General features: G+C 41.1%; 1 protein-coding gene across 1 annotated transcript in view; it reads left to right on the top strand.

Annotated features, from left to right (window-relative positions):
• The window catches only part of LOC113651906 (INSC spindle orientation adaptor protein), a 35,613-nt gene that overhangs the window by 13,228 nt on the left and 12,385 nt on the right, over nt 1-10,000 (top strand). The window contains exon 2 of the mRNA XM_027160860.2: nt 5,512-5,654. Coding sequence (XP_027016661.1) covers nt 5,599-5,654 — 56 coding nt within the window. The 5' untranslated portion in view covers nt 5,512-5,598. The remainder of the gene's footprint in view (nt 1-5,511; nt 5,655-10,000) is intronic.

Consider the following 10,000-nt stretch of genomic DNA (forward strand, 5'->3'; position numbering starts at 1 on the left):
AAAAAAATATCGCACTCTCTATTATGAAATATTATATATGTATGTATACCTAAATAATTGTGTAAGTAGAAATGTATTTAGAAACAGTTGAATTCCCCCCACCCCTCCCCCCTCCCCTTCCTCACCGTGGTTTGACCCCCCCCTTCCTCACAGTGGTTTGACCCTCCCCCCCCCCTTCCTCACAGTGGTTTGACCCACAGTCCCCCCTCCCCTTCCTCACAGTGGTTTGACCTTCCCCCCTCCCCTTCCTCACAATGGTTTGACCCACAGTTCCCCCTCCCCTTCCTCAGTGGTTTGACCCACTGCCTCCTGCCCCAGTACATCTCACCTACTCTACACACACGACTCAGGTGTGCGGCTGCGGCTCAGTTAACGTTCAACTCCATTAAGTCGGGGATTTTATTCACTTTAAATAAAGAGATTCTCTTTAATGTAGTTGATGCAGATTCATTCATAAATTAGTTGCGGCAAAAATGCTGATTACGGATGTAATTTTCCATGAATCTGCTATAATAGTGATTAAAATATTACAGTTACATGTACAGCATGTGACAGACCCGTTACCCAGAGCGACGTACATAAGAGCTTAAATCTCTAACACTGAATACATTAATGCTGCTCACTGGGTTACAGACAAGATACCATGAGTTTAAAACATTTGTTCAAAATTACAATGAAAAAGTGTCAAAGGGTTTTTTTTTTATTACTTATATGACTTAACTAGTCACGTCTAGTTAACGTTAGCTTGTTTACTTGCTTGTTACACAATGCACTGTAACTAACACGCCAAAGCCGTTTCCCATGCAGTGTTGTATTTAGGACGACTTGGCATAATGTTAACTTAACATTAACGGCCACAATTAGCATATTGTTTAGTTGTGCGTTTACTAAACGATCACTGTGCTACGTCCGAACTGACCTCACTGTATTTTACTGTATAATCAATTTCTATTCTGTTCTTAAGTGTCTTAATTCATTTAAATAAAATTTTAAACCTTTTTTAATTCCTTGTTTTTAATGTTGTGATTTATTTTATGATAGATTTACTTTTTTTATGTAAAGCACTTTGAATGACCATTGTGTAAACTTTGAACATAATGACACGTCTCCATGTTACAGTAATAATGATAACAGCAAAGTTTCTCACTGTGGGGACATACAGTGTCTTTATAAGCACAATTTGACTATTATTTGTGTCCTTCAAAAATTGCTCACGATAAATTTTGTATTTATTGCCCCCCCCCCCCCCCACTGTTAAATGAAATTTACGCACATGCCTGTGTGAAAAAGTGTTTGTCCCCTAAACCTAATAACTGCTTGGTCCCTTAGCAGCAAGAACTGCAATCAAGTGTTTGTGAGTCTGTTACAGCACCGCGGAGGGATTTTGGTCCACTCGTCTTTGCAGAATTGTTGTAATTCAGCCACATTGGAGGGTCTTTGAGCATGAACCACCTTTTTAAGGTCATGTTAGCGTCTGATAATGTACCTTTAGTAAACTAATGTTTAATACACTTTTACTTTACCACAATATGATCAAATATCAGAACACATGATAGTAGGTAGCTACATGCTAGGGTTAGGGTTAGATGGGGTAATTTTGGTCTGCCGGCGACTCCTGGGAAGGTTCACCACTGCTCTCACTGTGGTTCACTGGAGTTCCAAAGCTATAGAAATGGCTTTATAACCTTCTCCAGACTGATAGATCTCAATTACTTTATTTCCCAGAATATCTAAGTCTACTAAAGGTGGTAGAGCGTTTTCTTATTTAGCTCCCAAACTTTGGAATAGTCTTCCTGATAGTGTTCGGGGCTCAGACACACTTTCCCAGTTTAAATGTAGATTAAAAACTCATCTCTTTAGTCAGGCGTACACATAATACATCCCATAATATCATGCACCAGTACATCAGACCAGCACATTTTTATGAACAGCAGATATGTTAATCCCTTTCCACTGCTTCTCTCTTTGTACCCATCCCGAGGCATCCAGACACTGTACCAGCTCCCAACGTCCTCTGTGGGACGAAGCCTTTGGACGTCCACTGAGCCGAGGCCGACTCTAAGAATCCTGAGACATCTCCAGTTAGACTCTGTGGTACTCAGGAGATCAGAAGTCCATGATCCTTACACCAATACAACATTTAACTGACTGTATATTACAATCACACCCCCAGTGTCACCCATATGAGGATGGGTTCCCCCTTGAGTCCGGTTCCTCTCAAGGTTTCTTCCTTTACCAATTTAAGGCAGTTTGTCCTTGCCACTGCTGCCTGAGTCACCTCAGACTTGCTCATAGGGGAATAAATACATACACACTGTGAACTATATATATCTAATAATAATCTAGAATTTTTATTCTGTTAATTCTTATTTCTTTTATTATTCATTATTTCCTTTATCATTAATTATGTTTACCTTCTGCTCTGTGTTTATGTTCTGTAAAGCTGCTTTGAGACAATGTCTATTGTAAAAAGTGTTATACAAATAAACTTGTGTTGAATTGAATTGAATTGAATTTCTCATTTCTTCCTGAATTTCGTTGGATCTCAGCATGTTGTGTAGCTTTTGAGGCTCTTTTGGTCTCTTTCACTTTGTCACTCAGGTCTTATTTAAGTGATGTAGTGATAGTGAACAGATGTGACAGTAATCAGGCCTGGGTGTGGCTAGAGACATTAAACTCAGGTGTAATAAACAACAGTTGTTTTAACAGGGGGGCAAATACTTTTTCACACAGGGCCATGTGGGTTTGGGTTTTGTTTCCCCTTAATCATTAAAAATTGTATTTACGTGTGTTATCTCTGACTAATATTTAAATTTGTTTGATGATCTGAAACATTAAAGTGTGACAAACATGCAAAAAATCAGGAAGGGGGCCAAGACTTTTTCACACCACTGTGTGTATTCATATATTAATCACTAATCACCAATTCACTTTCCTTATGTGGCCATTAATTCCTGTGATTGTTAACTATTGTGTTACTAGTGTATTGTAGATGTGTTACAGGTGTATTGTAGGTGTGTAACATGTGTATTGTAGGTGTGTAACATGTGTTAGGGTTTGTGTGTTACAGGTGTATTGTGTGTGTGTAACAGGTGTATTGTGGGTGTGTTACAGGTGTATTGTGGGTGTGTTACATGTGTTAGGGTTTGTGTGTAACAGGTGTATTGTGTGTGTGTAACATGTGTTAGGGTTTGTGTGTAACAGGTGTATTGTGTGTGTGTAACAGGTGTATTGTGGGTGTGTTACAGGTGTATTGTGGGTGTGTTACATGTGTATTGTGTGTGTGTAACAGTTGTATTGTGCGTGTGTAACAGGTGTGTTAGGGTGTGTGTGTAACAGGTGTATTGTGTGTGTGTAACATGTGTTACGGTTTGTGTGTAACAGGTGCATTGTGGGTGTGTTACAGGTGTATTGTGGGTGTGTTACAGGTGTATTGTGGGTGTGTTACAGGTGTGTTAGGGTGTGTGTGTGTGTAATAGGTGTGTTAGGGTGTGTGTGTAACAGGTGTATTGTGGGTGTGTAACAGGTGTATTGTGTGTGTGTAACAGGTGTGTTAGGGTGTGTGTGTAACAGGTGTATTGTGGGTGTGTAACAGGTGTGTTAGGGTGTGTGTGTGTGTAACAGGTGTATTGTGGGTGTGTAACAGGTGTGTTAGGGTGTGTGTGTAACAGGTGTATTGTGGGTGTGTGTGTAACAGGTGTATTGTGGGTGTGTTACAGGTGTGTTAGGGTGTGTGTGTGTAACAGGTGTGTTAGGGTGTGTGTGTAACAGGTGTATTGTGGGTGTGTAACAGGTGTGTTAGGATGTGTGTGTGTAACAGGTGTATTGTGGGTGTGTAACAGGTGTGTTAGGGTGTGTGTGTAACAGGTGTATTGTGTGTGTGTAACAGATGTGTTAGGGTGTGTGTGTGTAACAGGTGTATTGTGGGTGTGTAACAGGTGTATTGTGGGTGTGTAACAGGTGTATTGTGGGTGTGTAACAGGTGTATTGTGGGTGTGTAACAGGTGTGTTAGGGTGTGTGTGTAACAGGTGTATTGTGTGTGTGTAACAGATGTGTTAGGGTGTGTGTGTGTAACAGGTGTATTGTGTGTAACAGGTGTGTTAGGGTGTGTGTGTAACAGGTGTATTGTGGGTGTGTAACAGGTGTGTTAGGGTGTGTGTGTAACAGGTGTATTGTGTGTGTGTAACAGGTGTGTTAGGGTGTGTGTGTAACAGGTGTATTGTGTGTGTGTAACAGGTGTATTGTGGGTGTGTAACAGGTGTATTGTGGGTGTGTAACAGGTGTGTTAGGGTGTGTGTGTAACAGGTGTATTGTGGGTGTGTAACAGGTGTATTGTGGGTGTGTAACAGGTGTGTTAGGGTGTGTGTGTAACAGGTGTATTGTGGGTGTGTAACAGGTGTGTTAGGGTGTGTGTGTAACAGGTGTATTGTGTGTGTGTAACAGGTGTGTTAGGGTGTGTGTGTAACAGGTGTATTGTGTGTGTGTAACAGGTGTGTTAGGGTGTGTGTGTAACAGGTGTATTGTGTGTGTGTAACAGGTGTGTTAGGGTGTGTGTGTAACAGGTGTATTGTGGGTGTGTTACAGGTGTGTTAGGGTGTGTGTGTAACAGGTGTATTGTGGGTGTGTTACAGGTGTGTTAGGGTGTGTGTGTAACAGGTGTATTGTGGGTGTGTTACAGGTGTGTTAGGGTGTGTGTGTAACAGGTGTATTGTGGGTGTGTAACAGGTGTATTGTGGGTGTGTTACAGGTGTGTTAGGGTGTGTGTGTAACAGGTGTATTGTGTGTGTGTAACAGGTGTGTTAGGGTGTGTGTGTAACAGGTGTATTGTGGGTGTGTAACAGGTGTATTGTGTGTGTGTAACAGGTGTGTTAGGGTGTGTGTGTAACAGGTGTATTGTGGGTGTGTTACAGGTGTGTTAGGGTGTGTGTGTAACAGGTGTATTGTGGGTGTGTTACAGGTGTGTTAGGGTGTGTGTGTAACAGGTGTATTGTGGGTGTGTAACAGGTGTGTTGTGTGTGTGTAACAGGTGTGTTAGGGTGTGTGTGTAACAGGTGTGTTAGGGTGTGTGTGTAACAGGTGTATTGTGGGTGTGTAACAGGTGTGTTAGGGTGTGTGTGTAACAGGTGTATTGTGGGTGTGTGTGTAACAGGTGTATTGTGGGTGTGTTACAGGTGTGTTAGGGTGTGTGTGTGTAACAGGTGTATTGTGGGTGTGTAACAGGTGTGTTAGGGTGTGTGTGTGTAACAGGTGTATTGTGGGTGTGTAACAGGTGTGTTAGGGTGTGTGTGTAACAGGTGTATTGTGGGTGTGTGTGTAACAGGTGTATTGTGGGTGTGTTACAGGTGTGTTAGGGTGTGTGTGTGTAACAGGTGTGTTAGGGTGTGTGTGTAACAGGTGTATTGTGTGTGTGTAACAGGTGTGTTAGGGTGTGTGTGTAACAGGTGTATTGTGGGTGTGTTACAGGTGTGTTAGGGTGTGTGTGTAACAGGTGTATTGTGGGTGTGTTACAGGTGTGTTACAGTGCATAACAGATGCGTTTTCGCGCCATGGTGTAGTGTTTCTCTCGGCTATGCCGCAGTGCATCAGAGACAGTGAACATGGAGACACCGAAAACTTCCAGAGCTAACACCACTCCTCTGACCACGCCCACCAGGTAAGTGCTAATTCATGCAAATGCTGCATTCCAAATGATTTTGCATGAAAGTTAAAGTTTTTACTCTTTCTAGTTTTGAGTAAATAGAGATCCAAGATATCTGTCATTATCTGTGTGTGAGCTGTGTGTCATGCAGTGTGTGTGTACGTTTTTTATGTGTGTGGTCAGTTATGTGTGGTGACAAATGTGTGTGTGTGTGTGTGTGTGTGTTTGTGTGTGTGTGTGTGTGTGTGTGTGTGTGTGTGTGTGTGTGTGTGTGTGTGTGTGTGTGTGTGAGTGTGTGTGTTTAATATGCCCTGATGGAAGATGATAGGTGTCATAGTGATGTCACCATTTCAGCTCTTTGGCATGAAGAGGAGCTTGATGACTCACAGTAATGTTAATGCTCTCAATGTTACAGCTCTGTTTCTCTGTCACATCACATACTGTGTGTGTGTGTGTGTGTGTGTGTGTGTGTGTGTGTGTGTGTGTGTGTGTGTGTGTGTGTGTGTGTGAGTGATGTTCAGATCAGTGCTCTGTGTTATTATCATCATCATCATGTCTTCAGCAGAGTTAAGCTCAGATTTTCTGCTCTGTTTATTCTGAGAAATAAATCACACACAAACACATGAGCACGTTTTCCTTTCGTTTCTAACCTGAACATGTCATGAAGAAACACACTCCGAATACACAGGGAATACAGACGTAACACACTAACACTCATTAGGACTCATTATGATAGTAATTACACATTTATAACAGAATAAAATATTTCATATGACTTTATTTTATTTGTAGTAAAGATTAAATGATATATAAATTAAATATGTTTATTGATGATTGATCACCATTTAAATGTTAGATATAGTTTTAACAATGGAGCAGAAATATAAAAATTCAAAATAAAAGTTTAAAATTTACATTTATCTCATATGAGCAAGTCATTGGTGACATTGGTGATAAAAATCACCATGAGACAAGATGAGGAAGAAACCGTGAGAGGAACCGGACTGAAAAGTTAACCTCATCCACACATGGGGGACATCAGACAGTGGGATATAAAGCATTATAAATGCTGAGGGTGGGATTAGAAATTGTTATGTAATTGTGTGTGTGTGTGTGTGTGTGTGTGTGTGTGTGTGTGTGTGTGTGTGTGTGTGTGTGTGTGTGTGAGAGAGAGAGGGGGGGGAACATCTGCAGTTCAGATGTTTATTGTCTCACACACACAGAGACAAAAACTTTGGTTATGGCATTATTATTCATGTTTATGACTAGTCTGCACACACACACACACACACACACACACACACACACACACACACACACACACACACACACACACACACACACACACACACACAAACCCCTGTGTACATGTGAACAAAAATTGTTTGTAACTGTGTGTAAGCTACATAAACACAGATGCTAATGCTAAGCTGTTTACTAAACGTCACCTTGCTAGCAATAGCAATTTGACTAGCGGGAGTGTGCAAGTGTGTTAGGAATTACTACTAAACACTGTAATTGTGTGTGTGTGTGTGTGTGTGTGTGTGTGTGTGTGTGTGTGTGTGTGTGTGTGTGAGCACATGTGTTTGTGTGTATGTGTGTGTGTGTGTGTGTGTGTGTGTGTGTGCGCGTGTGTATGAAGGAGTCTCCAGTGTGTGTGTGTGTGTGTGTGTGTGTGTGTGTGTGTGTGTGTGTGTGTGAGTGTGTGAGCATATGTGTGTGTGTGTGTGTATGTGTGTGTGAGAGCATATGTGTGTGTGTGTGTGTGTGTGTGTGTGTGTGTGTGTGTGTATGAAGGAGTCTCCAGTGTGTGTGTGTGTGTGTGTGTGTGTGTGTGTGTGTGAGCATATGTGTGTGTATCTGTGTGTGTGTGTGTGTGAGCATATGTATGTGTGTGTGTGTGTGTGTGTGTGTGTGTGTGTGTGTGTGTGTGTGTGTGTGTGTGTGTGTGTGTTGTGGAGCTTTACGACCATCTCTGATTAGCACTCCTCACTCTGCTCACGTCACGCTCCAGTTTTAACAGGTGTTCATCTGTTTGTCTTCACTGAGCTGCAGTTCTCCTCATTATCCTGCAGTGTTTACACTCCCACAGCTCGAACACTCCACCATTACCCCCCATTACCCACAATCCCCTGCACCACCACAACATCCTCACAGATGAATTACCTTTAAAATGTCTTCACACCTGCACCAACTAACACACAGACCTGAAGTCGAAGCCACATTAATGCTGTGAACTCACCACAATCTCCTGAATATTAGGTCAAGGACAAAAGGACATTATGTTCTTTTTATTGTGATACTGACGAGGTGATACTGATGAGGTGATACTGATGAGGTGATACTGACGAGGTGATACTGATGAGGTGATACTGATGAGGTGATACTGATGAGGTGATACTGATGAGGTGAGGTGATACTGATGAGGTGATACTGATGAGGTGATACTGATGAGGTGATACTGATGAGGTGATACTGATGAGGTGATACTGATGAGGTGATACTGATGAGGTGAGGTGATACTGATGAGGTGATACTGATGAGGTGATACTGATGAGGTGATACTGATGACGTGATACTGATGAGGTGATACTGATGAGGTGAGGTGATACTGATGAGGTGAGGTGATACTGATGAGGTGAGGTGATACTGATGAGGTGATACTGATGAGGTGATACTGATGAGGTGATACTGATGAGGTGATACTGATGAGGTGATACTGATGAGGTGATACTGATGACGTGATACTGATGAGGTGATACTGATGAGGTGAGGTGATACTGATGAGGTGAGGTGATACTGATGAGGTGATACTGATGAGGTGAGGTGATACTGATGAGGTGAGGTGATACTGATGAGGTGAGGTGATACTGATGAGGTGATACTGATGAGGTGATACTGATGAGGTGATACTGATGAGGTGATACTGATGACGTGATACTGATGACGTGATACTGATCCTGTCATAATCTATAGGTGTAAATTAATGTCAAATCTATCATTGTTATGTATTGATTGTCTTTAGCCTCGATGCTAGCTCCTCACGTGTTGTGGATATTTATACACTACACAACAATGTTAAATATCTGTCTATTATCAGTCCATAGTATTTTTTGTGAATTCAAATTTATGTGTCATCTTTTTGCAACAAAATATTTTCTATTTATTATTTTTTTATTTAAGAACAAGAAGCTGTCAGTTTCAGTGGGATTTTATTTCATTCTCTTCGGCTGTGTTTTTTCTTTGTGTTCTGTTATTACACACAATGTGGAGACAGATGTTAATGTTGACATGTGTGTGTGTGTGTGTGTGTGTGTGTGTGTGTGTGTGTGTGTGTGTGTGTGTGTTTGAATAATAGAACACACTGCAGTGTAAGACGATATTCATTCACACACCTGAGAGCAGCTTCTGTCTCAAACACTTTAGAAAACAAATCCTCTGAAGAGAAAAGTGCTGTTATGTCCTGAGACATGAACACACACTGACTTATATATATATAAATAAATAATAAATAATAAATGTGTTTTGACATTGAGTTTGTTTACTTTATGGAAAAAAATGTTCCAGATCCGGACGAGTTCCTCAGCAGCCACGTGAACGCTGTCCATATTAATAACATTTATTTTTGTCATTGAACCTTCAATAATGTGCAGCTTCATTATAACCTTTATGTAATAAAGTCATAAAATGTGACGTAATAAAAAGTGAATAAGTTTAATCAGTTTGTGCTGCAGGTGAACGTGGAGATAACGTCAGGTACAGAAAAGTGAATTTTAAAGCAAAAGATAAAAACAATAAAAATGTGAATTATTTAATAAATAAGGCATAAACTCATGTAACCTTTGATCTTTTATTATTAAACGTCTCTTTTAGTTTATTATAAAGACACAAAAACCTTTCTGAGATTTTTAAATGTTATAGAAATAAGAAGAGATTTTAATCGAATGAATTTAAGCCATAACATTAAGAGGCTTTGTATAAAAGATTCTCTTCGTGTTCACTACAATAAAGTCTGATGTTTATCAGGGACGTTCTCTGTGCCAGACTTTAGTGTGACGTCACCTTGTGTCTCTGTGCCTGATGAGAGGAACGCAGTCGTGACCGGATGTCACTCAGGTTGTGTGTAAACAGAGGAGTGTGAGCAGAATGAAGGGCGTGTGCACGCTGACATCGTCGCCACGCCACTGCGTAAATATTTGTTGTTTCCTGTCATGAGAGCAGCGATTTCAGCTCGTCCTGTAAAACAAAGCTATTATCCTGATTATCCCATCGGGCTCCGAGCCGCTTCCTCTCGCTATTGTGACTGCAGATAAAATGGAAAGATTTTGTTTGCAGGTTTCGAGCATCAACATGACGATGTG

The sequence above is a fragment of the Tachysurus fulvidraco genome, chromosome 17 (assembly GCF_022655615.1).
Source record: "Tachysurus fulvidraco isolate hzauxx_2018 chromosome 17, HZAU_PFXX_2.0, whole genome shotgun sequence".
NCBI lineage: Eukaryota > Metazoa > Chordata > Actinopteri > Siluriformes > Bagridae > Tachysurus > Tachysurus fulvidraco.